The sequence below is a fragment of the Macrotis lagotis genome, chromosome X (assembly GCF_037893015.1).
Source record: "Macrotis lagotis isolate mMagLag1 chromosome X, bilby.v1.9.chrom.fasta, whole genome shotgun sequence".
Classification (NCBI taxonomy): Eukaryota; Metazoa; Chordata; class Mammalia; order Peramelemorphia; family Peramelidae; genus Macrotis; species Macrotis lagotis.
In genome coordinates this window covers 449,397,368-449,414,869 of record NC_133666.1, presented here as the reverse complement: position 1 = coordinate 449,414,869, position 17,502 = coordinate 449,397,368, and the positions used below count along the sequence as shown (strand labels likewise).

The 17,502-nt window shown below is 40.3% G+C and overlaps 1 protein-coding gene across 1 annotated transcript in view; it reads left to right on the top strand.

Annotated features, from left to right (window-relative positions):
• The first annotated feature begins 1,923 nt into the window (after nt 1-1,923).
• TAF4B (TATA-box binding protein associated factor 4b) overlaps nt 1,924-17,502 on the top strand; it is a 198,833-nt gene continuing 183,254 nt past the window's right edge. Inside the window, exon 1 of the mRNA XM_074203027.1 lies at nt 1,924-2,504. Coding sequence (XP_074059128.1) covers nt 2,123-2,504 — 382 coding nt within the window. The 5' untranslated portion in view covers nt 1,924-2,122. The remainder of the gene's footprint in view (nt 2,505-17,502) is intronic.

The following is a 17,502-nucleotide window of genomic DNA, read 5'->3' as shown; positions in this document are numbered from 1 at the left end:
GATTTGCCATTCCCTTCTCGAGTTCATTTAACACTCTTATCTTGTCCTTCTTAGTTGCCTATTGATTCATAAGTGTTCTCAGCTAATAAATGTTCATTTATTTTAAAATTAGCTTAGTTGCACATGACTACTGTAAGACCTTGGACAAGTCAAGCAGAACCTCCTTTACCTCAGTTTCCTCATCTCTAAAATGAGTTCTACACAGGGTCATATAGTCAGTATGTCATATGTGAACTCCCATCAAATGTGTAACAAATCACTTAACTCTTTTTGCCTCCGTTCCTCATCTGAAAAATGAGCTAGAGAAGGCAATGGGAAACCACTTCAGTATATTTGCCAAAAAAAAAAAAAATCCCTAATGGGGTCATGAAAAGTCTAATAAGAACTGAACAACAACAAAAAAGCTTAAAGGTTATATAAATACAGGGGAGTGTTTATTCCACTGTGTAGTGGAAAGAATGGCAAATATTATCATTTAGAAAAAATGAAGATGGAACATGGCCAAAGGACCTTCTACTCCTTATCTTTTTTAAATCTTACTCCCCTGCCTGCATTGGAGGGATACCGTGACAGTGTATTCTTCACATTGGTCATTCCTTCCTAGTCTTAATTATTTCACTGACTGTTCTTCATGCTTGGAATCCTCTTCCCGCTTCTGTGCCTTTTGACTTCCTTGAAGTCTCAGCTATTTCCAAAGCTTAACACAGTGCTTTGCACTTAATAGATAACTTAGTTTACTGATTGATTGATCTTACAGAGAAAGGACAAAGATAACTCTGGCACATAAATAGTATTTAATAAATGCTTGCTTGTTGTCTTGTCAAATTGACACTAGCAACTCCCTGAAACTGTTTTCTTCAGGTACAAAATGGGGATAGACACATTCCCTCATTGAAAGTGCTTAGTAAATCTTAAGAGTGTTAATTAGATACATATTACTACAAAGTGAGAGGAAGAAGGCATACTTTGTGATGCCAGAGTCAAGTTGCCTCTAAACTTCTAAACAGATTGGATGCGTCCAAATGAACAGGATGAAAACTGATGAAGATTAAAAATTCTGTTAGAAAAAAATCTACTCTGCAAGTCTAGGACGGGGAAGGGAAGAGGTTCAGTTTAACAGCAGTTCACAAGAAAAAGGAGAGAGGCGGACTGTTTGATCTAAATGCAACGCATGGCTTAGCAGTGAGTTCCCTTCCCCCCCCCCCCACCTGCAGTTGCATTGCCAAGGTCATAGACTTTTCTGGCTGAAAGAAGCCCCACGAGTTAAAAGTTGAGAGCGTGGGGGCCCCCAAAAGGGCTCGGGACCGACGGGTCCTGGGCCTCCGCCCCCAGAAGAGATGCCCTCGGCAAGAAGGCCGGGCCACGGGGTCCGCCGAGGTCCGCTTCCCAAACACGGGTCTCTGCCTCCGTGCCCCACGTGGGTGCCAGGCGCCTCGACCCCTCCCCCCCCGGCCTGCCCCCCCATTTTAGATTGGAGAACGCCCTTTCGAGTCGTCCCCGGTGACGTCACAATCCCGATTGTTCTTTACGGCCAATCGTCGACCCCGATTTCCAGGGAACCCCGGGAGGGGGTGGGTGGTGCCGAGGGCGCATGCGCGCGCCCTTCGCGTGGCTATATAAACATGGCTGGCGCAGCCGCGAGCCGCTGCCGCTCTGCTGTGAAAAAGGAGGCTTACGTTTAAATCGGGGTTTTCTTCCCTTTTTTTTTTTCCTTTTCTTTTTTCACTTCCCCCCGCTCCGCCCACGCCCCCTCGCGTGCTTTTTCTTTTGGGCGCGCGTGTCAGCCGGGGGCGAGGGGCGGCGGGACCCCCGCGGCCGGGGCGCGAGCCGGGGCCCGGGCAGAGCCGGGGGCGAGTGCCGCAGCATGAGCGGGCGGCGCGGCGCGGGCGGGGGAGCTCGCTGAGGCGCGGGGCCGGCGGCGGCCCGGCGGGCGGGGAGCGGCCCCACGTGGGGGCGCGGGGCCGGGGAGGCGCGGGGCCGGGGAGGCGCGAGCATGGGCTTCCTGCGGGCGCGGCGCTGACGGGCCCGGGGCCGGCCCCAGGACGCCGGCTCGCTATGCTGTGGAGCCGGCCCTGCTCTGTAGCCGGCAACCGTTCGCGAAGCCTCGGCCGTCCCGTCCCCCATGAGCGGCGGCCCCGCGGCCGCCGCAGCAGCCGCTGCCGCCCCGGGCGGGGGCATGCCCGCCGGCCTCTCTGAGCCGGCCGCCGCCGCCTCCCCGGCGCGCCCCGGCATCCCCGCCGCCGCGGGCCCCGCGCTGCTGCCCCACGGCGGCGGCCGCCCCGCGCTCCCCGCCAAGGCCCCCCGCGGCCTGAGCCCGGCGGCCGCCCCGTCCCCGCCGCTGGCGAAGCCGGCCCCGCTGGGGGCCCTGGTGACCAAGCTGGCGGCTGTCAGCGCGCTCCCGCAGGCCGGCGGCGGGCCCAGGCTGCCCGCGCCCCCGATGGTGGCGGCCAAAGCCCCCAGCACGACCACGATCCAGCTGCCGGCCAATTTCCAGCTCTCCCCGGGTAAGTTGGCAACTTTGCCCCTCCCCCCGGGCCCGGCCCTCCCTTGGGTGGGTCGCGCGGGTGACGACCTCGCGAGGTGGGCCCGCCCCGGCACGCTGCCCTCGTGCCGGCCCACCTGGGCGCCTCGCCGCGCTCCTCCCGGGCCGCGGGGCTCGCCTGACTGACCAGTGTGGGGAAAGACTCTTCCCCTTTTAGATCCGCGCTTCTAAAGCTGCGTGTCTTGTCCTTGGAACGAGACGTTTTCAGCCCGGCGGCTCGGGGGACCCGGAGCAGGTGCGGCCGCAGGGCCTCGGGGAGCCCCGGGAGAGGGGCGCAGCCCGGAGAAGCCTCCAAAAAGTTGCGTCGGAGCAGAGGCGCGGGCGCTTCCCCGCCCGCCCCGGGAGAGGGGGCTCTTGTGGGATGACTGGCACCCACGGGCCGCTCTGCCGGATCGTCCCCGGCTTCCCCTGCACCTGGGCCGGATTGTCAGCCCGCCGCCGCAGTGCAACTACAGAGCACTTGGGAAATGCTCCAGTTACGTTCGAGTCATGCCTTTTGCCTCTTTTTTCCTTCATCATACACGGGGTGCTTTCAGAATCCATTTTTACCTGCATTTGACGATGCCAGATGGTGTTTATACGGGGTCAGCTCATCTACCTTTCCGAGAATTTTCAAGAGTAGGACAGGCATGGCCTCATAGATGTTCTCACTTTCCTTACAGGTTAGATAGGAAACCGCTGCTCGCTACTTAGTGGTTGGGGGAAAAAACTGGAGGTGGGATTGTTTGTGTTCACACGACTTGATTCACTTGCCTTTCTTTATGTTTGTAAACCTTAAGGGCTTTTGAGCTTTCTTTTACATTATCTAGTCTGACTACTATCTCTCTCTCTGGGAGATAATACTGGTAATTCCCTATTTTGCAAATGTAGAAACCTGGGTTCTACTATTTTGTGACTTGCCCAGAAGCAGAATGTAAACTATTTGGTGGACCGAGAGTTCCTCGAGGGCAGGGACAGTCTTATTTTTGTCTTTGTAACCCCTTCACTGGAGACTTTGTAGCTAGTGGATGGAGACCTGGCTTGGGAGCCAGAAAGACCGGAATTCAAGTCCCACCCCTGACCTGTACTTTGCAACCTTTGGCAGACAAATTGACTTAACCAGAGAACTTGGATAAAACTAAATTTCAGAGAAGTTCTTTACTGGATCAGTGTAAGAAGTTTCTGATAGTGATGAAATCCCTATCCCTTCCTATCTTCCCAACTCCTTACACTGTAGGTGCTTAAAGTTTGATAAATTTTGTAAATAAGAATATGCCTTTAACAAATATTTAATATTAGTTAAGCAGATTCTACTTTTTTTCCTTTGGCCAAAATAAATTTTGTGGAATTTAAAAGAACAACATCTGTTCTCCCTCATTTGAAGAAACTTTTATGTGTCAGTTTAGTAAATGATAATTGGAATTCTGTTTAACAAAAATGATCAAGGAATATGAACTGTTGATTCAGATGATGCAGTATCTAATGTTCAATATGCTTGCAGTGTGTATTGGTTCTGATATGCATAGGAAATTATTCCTGCACATAAAAATAAAAGAATCATGTTTATATCAGACTTATTGTTGTGATTGTGCATCTCCTCTGTTCTTTGTCTTAAAATTTAATTTTATCCAACATATTTAATTCCTACTGTGTGCCAGGTTCTCTGCTAGTCCTTGGGGCCTCTAAGGCAAGAGATGAAGCTTGCACTTATGTTTCAGAGGGAGGCTGTTACATGTGCACAGGTAATTTGAGCCTAACACCAATGCTGTGTGGATCTAGAAGGTCTTTACCTAGGAATTGACACTTGAGCTGAATGAGATGTGAAGGAAGCCTAGGATTCTAACAGGAGTTGAGGAAGTACCATCTGAGTCTGAGGGTTAGGTTTAGCCCAAGATAAACTGGAATACATTTAAGGGGAAAATTGAATAATAATAATAGTTCTTTAAGTTTTGCAAAATGCTATATATATATATATATATATCTCATAATATACGTAATCAACAACCCAGTGAAGTAGATGCTATTATCTGTTTTTACTAAGTAGGAAACTGAGTCTCAGAGTTGTTACATGACTTTCCAAGGGTCACATCCCTGACCATAACCCTGTTCAATGCCAGGATTTGAACTGTTTTCCTTTCTCTTAAGACATTTATCTCTATTACATAACTGCCTAAAAACTTGAAATTTAATAATGATAAAGTTGAAAATTCTTAAGCTTGAGTTTCAAACATCAACCTCATGCATAAGATTGGGGAAGGAGAGAACAAATCCTCTAAGATCTGGGGATTTCAATGGCTCAAAGACTCAGTATGAGTGAGTCAGCAGTGTAATAAGGCCCCCTTGAGAAAAACTAATGTGGTAAGTCCTTATGAAACCATGTCTGCAGTATTGTCTTCAGTCTTAACTTTCATATTTTAGGAAAGACAATGATAAACTGGAAAGTATCCAGAGTCATTCATTCAGGCTATGAGCATTTATAAAGTTTCTATGTACAATGTATGCTAGGTACAGTACTATCCACTAATGATGCAAAGGTAAAAAGACAGCTCTTGCTCTCAGGATGGTGACCTGAAGGTTATGCCTTATGGAGTTTTTTCCTTTTTTTAGATTTTTCAAGGCAATGGGGTTAAGTGGCTTGCCCAAGGCCACAGGGCTAGGTAAATTACTAAGTGTCTGAGGTCAGGTACTCCTGACTCTATCCACTGCATCACCTAGCCACCTTTCTATGGAGTTTTAAGGAAAGACCTGGGAATTTTTAGCTTGACTTAAAGGGAACAAAGCAGCCATCTTCAAATATTTGAAGAGTTGTTGAGAGAAGGGGGGGGGTGGGGTGTTAGATCTGTCTTGCTTGGTCCCAAAAGGCAAAAGTAAGAATAATGACTGGAAGTTTTTGTTCTTTTTGCAAGTCAATGGGGTTAAGTGACTTGCCTAAGGTCACACAGCTAGGTAATTATTGAGTGTCTGAGATCTAATTTGAACTCTAGGTTCTAGGTCCTGACTCTAGGGCTGGTGCTCTGTTCACTGCAGCATCTAGTTGCCCCTGACTGGAAGCTTTAAAGAGACATGATTAGGCTTAAGATAAGGAAAAACTTTCTCTTAGAGCTATCCAAAACAATGGAATGATCTGACTGGATTGGATGATTTCTGAGGGAGGTTTTTGTGTAATCCTGAATTTCTATGACTTCCGTTATTCTGGGAATACAGAGTTTGGTTGACCAGTTTGCAGGGATGTAATATATTTGAAGCAGAGTGAAATGAAATAAATCTGAAAAAGTCTGTAGCCAGATAGGCAAGGTTTTAAATGACAGGTTTAGTAGTTTTTATTTTTATCTCAGTGGCAGCAGGCTGAATATCTTTGAATAGAGGAATGATGTGGACACACCTCATGTTAGAAGATGATTATATTGGCAGCTATGTTAAGGATGGTTTGGAGAGGAAAGAGATTGGAAGCAAGGAATTCAGTTGGGAAGGCATTACAGTAGTCTCTCAGTGATGAAATGGTTGGAATTGAACCAGAAGAGTGAACAGAAGAGTGACTGTGTGTTTATGTTGAGAACACAATAAATCCTGGAGAGAGAAATCAAAAGATTTGGCAACTGATGAATATGGAGGAGTGAAAGGTAGGAGTACAAGGATCTTTGGGACTATAAACCAATAAATATGGTACTGCTATTAATACTAGAAGGACCAGAACTAAGAGTACCTTGAAGGACCTAACTGTTTGAATGGACGCAGTGTACTTTTAAGTTAATCTAGGGCAAAGAAAATAGAGATAACAGAATGAGCATTTTTATTTCAAAGTAAAATTTTTACATCACTTGATATACCTGGTCTTTTTTTTTAATGTTAACTGAAATAGGGAGATTTGCTGGAGGGGGTGGTTTAGGAGTTCTATTTTGGACATTTTGAATTCCATATTTTGTTGAGACAATCAGGTTGCAATGTTTAGAAGTCATTTGACAATGTGAGACTTGGGTTCATGCAAGTGTTAGAGCACTGACTTTGGATCAAGAGCATGGGAGTTCAAATCCTGCTCAAACACTTGACACTAGCTCTGTGACCTTGGGCAAGTCACTTAACCCTGATAGGCTCACATTTAGGGCCATCATATCTGGTTACTGGACCCAGATGGCTCTGGAAGAGAAAGTGTACACTGGTGTACACTACCCCCTCAATCAAATCCATTTCAGGTGATTGTTATAGTATCAGCTTCCTGATGTCATGGTCTTCTTTAAGAATGAAGGACATCATCTCATGGGAGCTGAAAAGATCAACAAAAGAGAGAGTGTAGATAGAAATGAGACCCAGGACAGAGTTTTGGAGGACATCCAGCTAAGGGAATAGGAGATGGTAACTCAGCAAAGAGGAAAGAGAAAGTACAATCAGAAGATCCAGAAGAGAATAGTGTTTTAAGAGGGGGAGACTAGTTGAGGTTCTTAGAAGCTACAGTTAGGTCAGAGATAAGGACTTAAGTTGATGAATGAATGAGGGAACAAGTATAAGTCATTGGTTGATGATTTTTTTTTTTTTTGGGTTTAACAGCTACTGAAACAAAGAAAAGATAAAGGAATTGGGAGTAGTGGTATCATTTTTATTGATTGATCCTCAAGTTATTGCTTGATTAAATTCATAGGAATGAAATATAAAGACATACAGATACAAATCTCTGTAAATTGTGTTTCACTGAAATCTTATAAATTTTTAAAGGGGGGGAAATGTTGAATTTATATAATCCATTTTAAATAATTGTTAAAGAGAACAGCTCAGTATAATGGTGGTTTGGAGGCTGATGGAATCTAGAATTCACAAAGGGACATAGTCAGTTTGAAGTAATAAGAATATTTGATGGGGATGAGGCTGAAATTGTAACATTAAAAACTCTTTGTTATCAGCCTTCAGCTTACAGAAGCTTGCGTTTCATTCTCCACAGCATTGGGACATCACTGAAGGTTTCTTGAGTAGAGAAGTGATGTGGTCAAACCAGTGCTTTAGAACAATCAGTCTGCTTTATAGGAGGGTATATTGAAGAGGGGAAATATTGTAACCAGAATTGAAAAGATTCGGCAACTGAATAGATAAGGAGAGTGATTGAGACTGAAGAGTTAAAGGTGATTTCTAGGTCATGAACCTGGGTGACTGGAAAGGATGATCGTAACCTAGACAGAAAGAAGAATGTTAAGAAGGATAGGTTTTGAGGACAAAATAGCTAGTGTGTTTTAAACTGCGTTTAGTTTGAAATGTTGATGGGGTATCTAGGGAGAGATGTCTAGTAGACATTTGAAGAGCTCAGGTAAGAGATGTAGATCAAATTTTTATATCTATACAGATATCTTTATTTTATATATATATATATATATATATATTTATAGAGCTATAGATTTTCCCTTTATCTCTAGCATCTAGCACTCCTGTCTTGAGCATATTATGCTCTTAAAACAAAATACATTTCAAGAAATAAAATATCTTTTGTGTAGATGACTCCTAAATAGAGATAGATAATAATTATAGATATATTTCCTCTATAAGCTTAGAGCTTAGTAAAAGATTTGAAAGATGTAAATAATTGTAGAAGTGAAGTTAGAAGGCAATATCTATATAGATGTTAAATTCTAGGAAGAAAATTTTTTTGTCTACATCATGTCCCATCATCTCAGACTCCAGACTGAATCCTTCCTTGTGACAAAGAAAAATAATAACAAAAATAACAAACACTTTATACGAGGCAGTCTGATTGTGTATACAATATCTGACCTTGTAGTTCCCTGCCTTTTTGGTGAGCAAGGGAGATGTTTCATTATTTTTTATGTTACCTTTATTGGTTTTTCCCTTACTTGTATTCCTTTCAGTGATCCTTCATTTCACATTATTGTAGTCATTGTATATATTCCTGGTTGTGTTCATTTCACTGGCAGGAGAGATTCAAAGGGGGAATGATTATTTGTAACTTAAAAGCGTTAGAGAAGTCCTCACAGAAATGGTAGTATATCAAAGACACTTTGTAAAAAAAGGAGAATTTCAGTAGATGGGGAGTGGGGAAAGTGAGTATATTATAGAAATATAGGCAACACTGGGTCTATGGCTATAAAAACCTGGTGTGGTTCCTAGTTTAGTTCTAGTACAATATACGTGAATTAGAGTAGAATGGAATAAAGCTAGAAAAATACATTGGAGCTATAGTTAAGGGTCTTGAATAACTTAGTTAGCTAAGGGATTTGTAGGTTATTTGGTAAGTAGCTCTGAATAGACCTGTGCCTTAGGAAGATTACTTCTGTTGCAGTGAGATGAATGTAGTGGGGACAAAAAGTTAGAAGGCTAGTTATTACAGGAGTAGAACTGAACACTGGAAAGAGTATTGGATCTGGAATCTTGGGACCCAAGTTTAAATCTCATCTCTTTTGCTAAGGCAATGAGGTTAAATGACTTGGCTGAGGTCACACAGCTAGGAATTTATTAAGTGTCTGCGGCTGCATTTGAACTTGGGTCTTTCTGACTCTAGGGCTGGTGCTCTATCCACTATGCCACCTAGCTGCCCTGATATTTTATTATCTTGGGCAAGTCACTTAAACTTGCTTCTCGGTTACCTCATCTGTAAAGGGAGGAAGTTGAATTAGATGACCTCTAAGCTCTTTTGCCAGTGCTTGAGTGATGACTGAAGGAGGGTGACCCTGGGAATGGAATGAAAAGAGAGATATATTGCTAATTGTCAAGACTTGTCAGCTTATTGGATTTGAAGGGAGTAAGGGAAGAATCAAGGATGACAGGTTTTGAGTCTAGGTAGCTAGGAAGACAGTGGGGCCATCAAGAGAAATTAGAAAGAGGTTTAGATTTTGAGGAGAGGATAATGAGTTCATTTGGGAGCATGTTTGTATTTAAGGTATTGCTCCAATGGAGGTTACCTGCTGCTAGTTGGAAATGTGGGACTTGAACTCAAGGAAATTCATATTTGGAAAGAATTTTGGAATATTTTATTGATTTTTCTTTTTTATATATAACTTTTATTTCTTTTCCAATTACATACAATGGTAGTTTCTACCAATTATTTTTTTTTTGCAAGGTTTTGAGTTTTACAATTTTTCTCCCTCCCTCCCTTCCTTCTCCCCTTCCCCCCAACAGAAGGCAATCTGATACAGGCTTTACATTTGCATCCATGATAAACATAGATCTAAATTGAACTTATTGTGAGAGAAGAATAAAATTCAAAAGGAAGTAGGAAAACATTAGAGATAGCAAAAATATATATTTCATAAGACAACTTTTAGAAATTGGCAATTTTGTCTTCTAGGAAAGCTTTGGTCTTCATTTAAGCTCCACAGTTCCTTCTCTGTATATGAATGGTATTTTCCATCACAAGTCTTTTAGAATTGTCTTTGATTGTACTGCTGAAGTTAATAAATCCATGATAGCTGATCATCACCCAGTGTTGTTGGTGTATATAATGTTCTTCTGGGTCTGCTCACTTCATTCAGCATCAGTTCATATGAACCTTTCCAGTCTATGCCGAAGTCCCATCCCTTTGATATCTTATAGAAAATAGTGTTTCATATACCATAATTGTTGGTTAACCCCACAATTTCCAATTCTTTGCCACTACTAAAAGAGCTTCTGTAAATATTTTTGTAATGTGGATTTTTTACTCTTTTTCTTGATCTCTTTGGGATACAGACCTAATACTGGTATTGCTAGATCAAAGGGTATACATTTTTATTGCCCTTTGGGCATAATTCCAAATTGTTCTCCAGAAAGGTTGGATCAGATCACAATTCTACCAACAATGCATTAGTATCCCAGTTTTCTCACATCCCCTCCAACAAAGATAGTTTTTAACATTCATTTTTATAAGATTTGGAGTTTCAAATTTTTCTCCCTCCATCCTCCCCAAGACAGCAAACAATCTGATAAAGGTTATAGATGTTTAATTATATTAAACATATTTCCACATTAGTTGTCTTGTGAAAGAAGAATCAGGACAAAAGAAAAAACCAGAATCAATAACAAAATTAAAAATACTAAACTTTAGTCTGCATTCAGACTCCACAGTGCTTTTTATGGTCATTAGCATTTTTCTATGAGTCCTGTGGGATTGTCTTGGATCTTTGTTTTGCAGAGAAGAGCTAAGTCTAACATAATTGATCATAATGCATACAGTTTTAAAAACTATCTTTTTTAAAAATGTCTTAATGCATTTCATTATTTATATCAAAATCATTTTTCATTAAGTTCTACCACACAGCAGCAGAAAAAGTAAGCCATGCATGCAGGAAATGACAATTTGTAACATTTCTAACCAATAGTTCTCCATCTCTCTATTTAGGAAAAATGTTTACAACATGCTACCTGTCATTGCATTTGATCTGATCTCTGTTGTCCTCAAGTACTCTCTTCACTTAACATTATTTTAGTCTTCATTCAGATTCTCCTGGTTCTACTTTTCTCACTTTTCAGTGGTTCATTTGTACTGTGATAAAGGAGTTCTAGTTCAGTATCTGTTCTGGGGCAATTATTGAGTATTTAGTTATTCAGAAATGAGTTACTCGTAGTAACTTTTTCATTTTCATTGCTGAAATCATTGTGTATATTCTTCTAGTTTTACTTATTTTTATTATAAGTTCAAGTAAATCTTTGTTTTTGAATTTTTCATTCATAATTTGCTGATGGATATTCTATTACTTAACATTTTTCAATTGTTTCCTAATCAGTGGGTGACTGCTTTCCTTTCCTTTCATAATTCCCAACTTTTTGTTTTAGAATGGTATCAGTAAATTAGTGTTCTGTTTTCTAAGTCCTTAAAGCACTGACAATTTTAATCTTTTTTGTGTTTTTAGTTGACCATGTGAGAAATATCTAAGTTGTGTTAATTTGCATTTCTGTACTGATTTTGATGACAGCTAGGCGTCACAGAGGATTGAACTCCGACCCTGGAGTCAGTGGTTTTATACATTTAAAAAAATAGTTGTTGATTCTTTCAAAATTCTTCTCTTTATATCTGTTGGCCAAATATTTATTGGGAAATGCCTCTTAGTCTTGTAAAGTCTACATAAATACTGATGGTCAGAATTTTTTTTTAACATAGCAATGTTGAATAAAAAAATTTCCTTTTCTTTCCATATAGACTATACTCCTAATCTTATTAATTTTGTTTACACAAAAGTCTTTTAATTTTAAATAAGCAAAGCTTTCTGCTTTCTTCCCTTAATCAGAATTTTGAAGTGTATCTCCTTCCATTTAGTTTTTATTTTTTGAGGGGGGAAAAAATTAGGTCTTTTCTACACTCCCTTTTCTCCTTCAAGTCTTAAAAATCACACAAAGGAGATGATTTGAAAAACTAATAATAAAAACAATAAAAGCTAGTAGTTTTTAAAGGTTTGCACAATGCTTCATATGTGTTATCACATTTGCTCTTCATAACCACCCTGTGAGGTACATGCTATTATTATATTCATTTTAAAGCAGGGGAGACAGGTTGAATTTTAGTAACTTGTCTAAGGTCACACAGCTAGGTAAGTGCTTGAGACAGAATTTGAAAACAGAGTCCAGCCCTATCTCTATTGCATACCCAGCCGCCTGAACTCAAGGTCTTACTTGCATTTTAACTCCTGGCAAAAAAAGTCTTGAAATTATATTGAGTATGAAGGAGGTACCTAAGCATATAAGTTGTCTCTGGGACTTTGGGATATCCAGAACTGACTGAGTCTGCTTATGCTGGAATTGCTTCTGTTGAACTTTCAAGCTGACCCTGGGAACTTGCAATATCAGATTGATTGATGTAGGGGGTTGGGATTCATTGCAAGACGAACGCTGGACATGATTCTTTTCCTTTGTTCTTTGAGGTCTTAGATGAAAATAATTGTTTTCTGTAAATATAACTTGGCTTTTTTTTTTTTTTTTGCTTATCAGGCAGATACTCCCATCATATAGAAGGAAACCTGAATTACACAAAGTTAAGCACATTCAATAAATATTAATTATTAGGTGCAGGCAGTATGCTAATCACTGGGGGATACAGAAAGAAGCAAAATGTAGACTCTGTCTTAAAGGATCTTACAGTTTAAGCAAACAATTATATACAAAGCAAGTTATTTAGGGTATGAATAGGAAGTAATTAGCATATTCAGCTATGAGATCTGCAGGGAAATCCTTAAGTGATACTTAATCCTTTGAAGGATCTTGTCCATATTAGATGGAAAATTGGTTAGGAGTATTTATAAATTTTGCAGGAGTGGAACCTTCACTTCAATGGAAAAGCCTGTTACTCCCTGTATTAGCTAACTAAGCAGTGTTAGATGGTTGCTGTGCCATCAGTTTGCCAATAACTAGATATTTGGGAGACAACGGTTTTATTTGAAGGGCATGCTTTTTGTTGCCATTGCTCCATGTCAACATTTTTAAAATTTTATTTAAGGCAATGGGGTTAAGTGACTTGTCCAAGGTCACACAGCTAGGCAATTATTAAGTGTCTGAGGTAGGATTTGAACTCAGATATTACTGACTCCAGGACTGGTGCTCTAACCACTGCACCACCTAGTTGCCCCTGTTCCATGTTAATATTAAGATTTCTGAATATTCTTAATTTTTCTTGTTCTTGAGGGATCATTAGCAACTGGAAAGCAGTGATTATTTTATTTAGTCCTAATAGTATTGATTATCTCACTTTAATACTGATTATAATAGCTTTCACATACTTCTCATCTAACTTCAATTGTAGCATCTTGAGGTGGAAACTGTAAACGTCCCCATTTTTTTCAGATGAGAAAAACATGACTGAGATGTAGTAGTAAATGGCAATTAGGATTCAGGTCTTCTATTTCTTAGTTCATTTCTCTCTAGTTATTACTTTTGGCAGCACATTTGTCTCAGGCCTTCCTTTTCTCATTGGTTACTTCTCCTAGACTGCCATTTGGGGAAGGACCAAAGTCATGTTTTATTTCACTCTCTTCTTCACTTTCTTCTTTGCCTTTGCCTTTCCTCCACTTTTCAGGTATACCTTATGTATTGACTTCCCATTAATCTCCTTGCTCATAGGAACTCTTCTGGTTGCTTGTGTTTGTAACAGTTCTTGGCACATAGCAAGCAGTTAAATGCCCTGCAAGACTATCTGTGGGTCTTGACTTTGTTTCCCTAAATGTTCTACTTCCTCTTGTATTAGAGTCCAAATGTTAATTTTTTAAATTAAAAATGTAGCTGAATTCTTTGGAGATAATTTTTTGCATTAAAATCTACCTGTGTGAAGCAACATTTTTCAAAAATACAGTCAAGCATTTTTCCCATAAATTGTTATATCAGTGATTTAACAGTTGTTAAGTGCCTGTAATGTTCCAGCACTGTTTTACACTGGGGGGGGGGTGTTTAAAAAAGACAAAATGCAGACCTTGCCCTTAAGGAGTTCACAGTTTAAGAGAGAAGACAACAAGCAAGCAAATGTGTCCATACAAACTATATACAGGATCATTGTGAAAAGGGAAGGCACCAGAATGGAGAGAGATTTGGAAAGGTTTTCTTTGGAAGTTGGAATTTTAATTGGGACTTAAAGGAAATGGGGAAGCCAGTTAGCAGAGATAAGGAGGGAAAGCATTCCAGCCAAGGGGACCAGCGTAGAAAAAACCTAGAGCTGAGAGATGGAGTGTCTTTTGTGGAAGAGCCAGGTCAGTGTCCTTGGAGCAAAGAGTATAGGTTGGGAAGTAAGAAGACTGGAAAAGTAGGAAATTATGAAGGTCTTTGAATGTCAACCACAGTATTTATATATATTCTAGAGGCAATAGGGGATGCCACTGGAGTCTGAGTTAGGGAGGGATGACATGATCTCACCTGGTTTTTTTTTGTTGTTTTGTTTTGTTTTTTTATTAGAAAAAAATCACTTTAGTGACTGAATGGAGAATAGATTGGAGTGGTGAGAGACTTGAGGCCCACAGACCAACTGGCTACTACAGTGTAGTAGACTAGGGGCAATATCAAGGGAGACAATGGGGTGTATGCTAAAAATGTTGCAAGTCCTTGACAACAGCTAGTATATGTGTGAGATACTGAAAAGTTGAAGAGAGCCGAGGGACTGGGAAGATAGTGTTACCATTTACAGTAAAGGGTAAAAAGGAGAGGGGCCAGGTTGGAGGGTGGGGATTTAAGAGAAAAGATACTTAGTTCCGAATTGGACATACTTAGTTTAAAATGTACAGTACATTCAGTTCTGGATGTCTAAAAGACATTTGGAGGTCAGCAGTAAGTTTGGGGAAGGACAGGTAGATTTCAGAGTCTTATGCAGTGTGGAGATGATAATTAGAGCCATAAGATCACTAAGTGAAGTAGAATAGAGGGAGAAGAAAAGAGGACCCAGGATAAGACCCTGTGAGACATTTAATGGTTAGAAGTTGTGATCTGGAGGAGAGGGTACAGAAGCAAAGGATATAGGAGTGAACAGAGAGGTAAGAGAAGAACCAGCAAAGAGACAAGTATCGGAGGAGAGAGGAACAGTAACATCAGAGGCTTCAGAGGGGTCAGGTAGGGTGAGAATTTGGGAAAAGACCATTGGATTTGGCAACTAAGAGATCCCTGGTGACTTCGGAGAGAGTAATTTCTGTGGAATGATAAGCTCTAAAATTGGATTATAGGGGTGGCTAGGTGGCAAAGTGGATAGAGCACCGGCCCTGGAGTCAGGAGTGCCTGAGTTCAAATCCGACCTCAGACACTTAATAATCACCTAGCTGTATGGCCTTGGGCAAGCCACTTAACCCCATTTGCTTTGCAAAAAAAAAAAAAGATGTAAAGTTGGATTATAAAGGAATTGAGAAGAGAGGAAAGTGGAGGCACCTTATTGTAGATGACCTTTTTGAGGAATTTATCCACGAAGGGTAGAAGAAATATATATTAGTAGGAATAGAAGAACCAAGTGAGGGTCTTTTTAGTGTAAAGGAGACATGGACATGATTGGAGGAAGTAGGAAACAAAATAGTAGAGGGAGAGAATGAAAATGAGTGAGAGTGGGTATGACAGAAGGAACAATCTTTTGGAGGAGATGGGAACCATCTGAGGAGGGACATATTTCTTACAATTTCAAGAAAGAAGCAGGGCAGTGTGTGGATAGTATGGCTAAAAAGCTAGTTTGGATTCTCTGGATTCTTGATGCCTACTGGCTTTCTGAATCTTGGCAAAGGGCTTAAACTCTGACACCTCAGGCAATGTTTTAAGGCTTTTTTTTTTTTAATAAGAAGTAGGATTGCTTATCTCCTCTTGTAGTTTCTTTATTGGGCTTTTCATACACTACTGAAATAGCATACCCAGACCAAAGGGGAAAAAAGAAACTTAATAACTTGTGCTTACATGTAAGTAACTTTAGTAACTTAAATTTTGTGACTATACCCAGAATTTTTTTTGAAGTTGAAGAAGATTTTTCACATTTTTGTGAAGGCATAGTTGATGCTACATCTTTTAAGAGGCTTTTCCTGTGTCCTCCTGTTTCCCACCCCCATATTGCCTACCCCTATATTGGGTGTGTATTTTGTAAGACTCCCAATTTATTTTTTGAAAATTGGTATTCTCAAGAACACTTGAGTTTTTTTTTTAAGGTTTTGGGTTTTTTTGTAAGACAATGGGGTTAAGTGGCTTGCCCAAGGCCACACAGCTAGGTGATTATTAAGTGCCTGAGGTCGGATTTGAACTCAGGTTCTCCTGACTCCAGGGTCCTTGCTTTATCCACTGTGCCACCTAGCTGCCCCAACATGTGCATTCTTAATTAACCTTATTTATGTCATGGATCTCTTTGGCAGTTTGATCAGTCTGGCCTTTACAGATGAATGAGTTTTGTCCACATTTCATAATTGAAGGAAATACTAATTTTAGTTAGAAATTCGTAAAAATAAAGATGTATCTTTTTCACATCCAAGTTCATGGACCCCTTGAGATCTATTCATGAACCCTAGGTTCATGAATATACTATTTGAGAGTAAGAATTTATCCCTCTTTTCAGTGTTTCCCAAGTATCTCTCACCATGCCTACCATGAAACAAAAAATCCTTGATTTTTTACCATTTATCATCTTAACCTTTAGAAAAGATGGTAAAGTTGTGGTTTTTCTGAGGGGAAAACAATTTTTTTTTTACTGCCTTGGAATGTTAGTGACATTAAAATGTTTCCAATTCATTTGATTTGATCATGCATTACTTCCTTCTGATAACTTGTTATATACTTCCCTGAAGAGTCCATAACTTAGTAACCTGAAAACCATGATAACCTAGCATTTAAGCTGTAAATCATCTTAGAGATTACCTAGTACAGTGACCCATTCTCAGAAAATATTTCTGAATTCATAAAATTAAATCCATAAAAGTGAAAATGATGAGACTCCAAGTTAAGCACCCCTGATGTAGTCTAATCCTTTTATTTTATATAGAGCAAACTGATACCCAGGGATGTGACTTGGCCAGAGTCTTATGTGGGGAGTAAGTCTTAGTTAGGGACTAGAACTTTGAGCTTCTGACTGCCCTTCTATTGCTCTCACCACTTACAGGGTTTTTTTGGATGAGGTTACATATTATATAAAACAACAATTCAAATTAAGCAAACACTAAGATGTTTTTATTTTAACTACCAACTAAAGTAACTTTTATTTTGCTGTTGTTTCTGATCAGATATGTGAATTTGTAAGTGTAGGGAAGTCAGATGGTTCATTGTGTACCTGATACTTCAGTACCTGAGACTCTGAAAAGTTAAGTAACTTGTTCAAAGTTATTTAACTACTAGTCTAAGAAACAGAACTTGAAACTAGATCGTCATACGTCCAAGGCCAACTTTCTAGCCACTAGACTAGGCTGTGCCCCTCTGAGTAACTGCTCTCTATAGAGAAATTAAATGTTGCTTCAAAAGAAAACAAGTGGCATATAGATGTCTATATAAAATATTCAGGATATAAGAATATGTGTATATAACATTTATATATATAGTGTGCAATATGTGTACATAGATGGAACGTAAGTTTTTGAATAGGGTTAAATTTC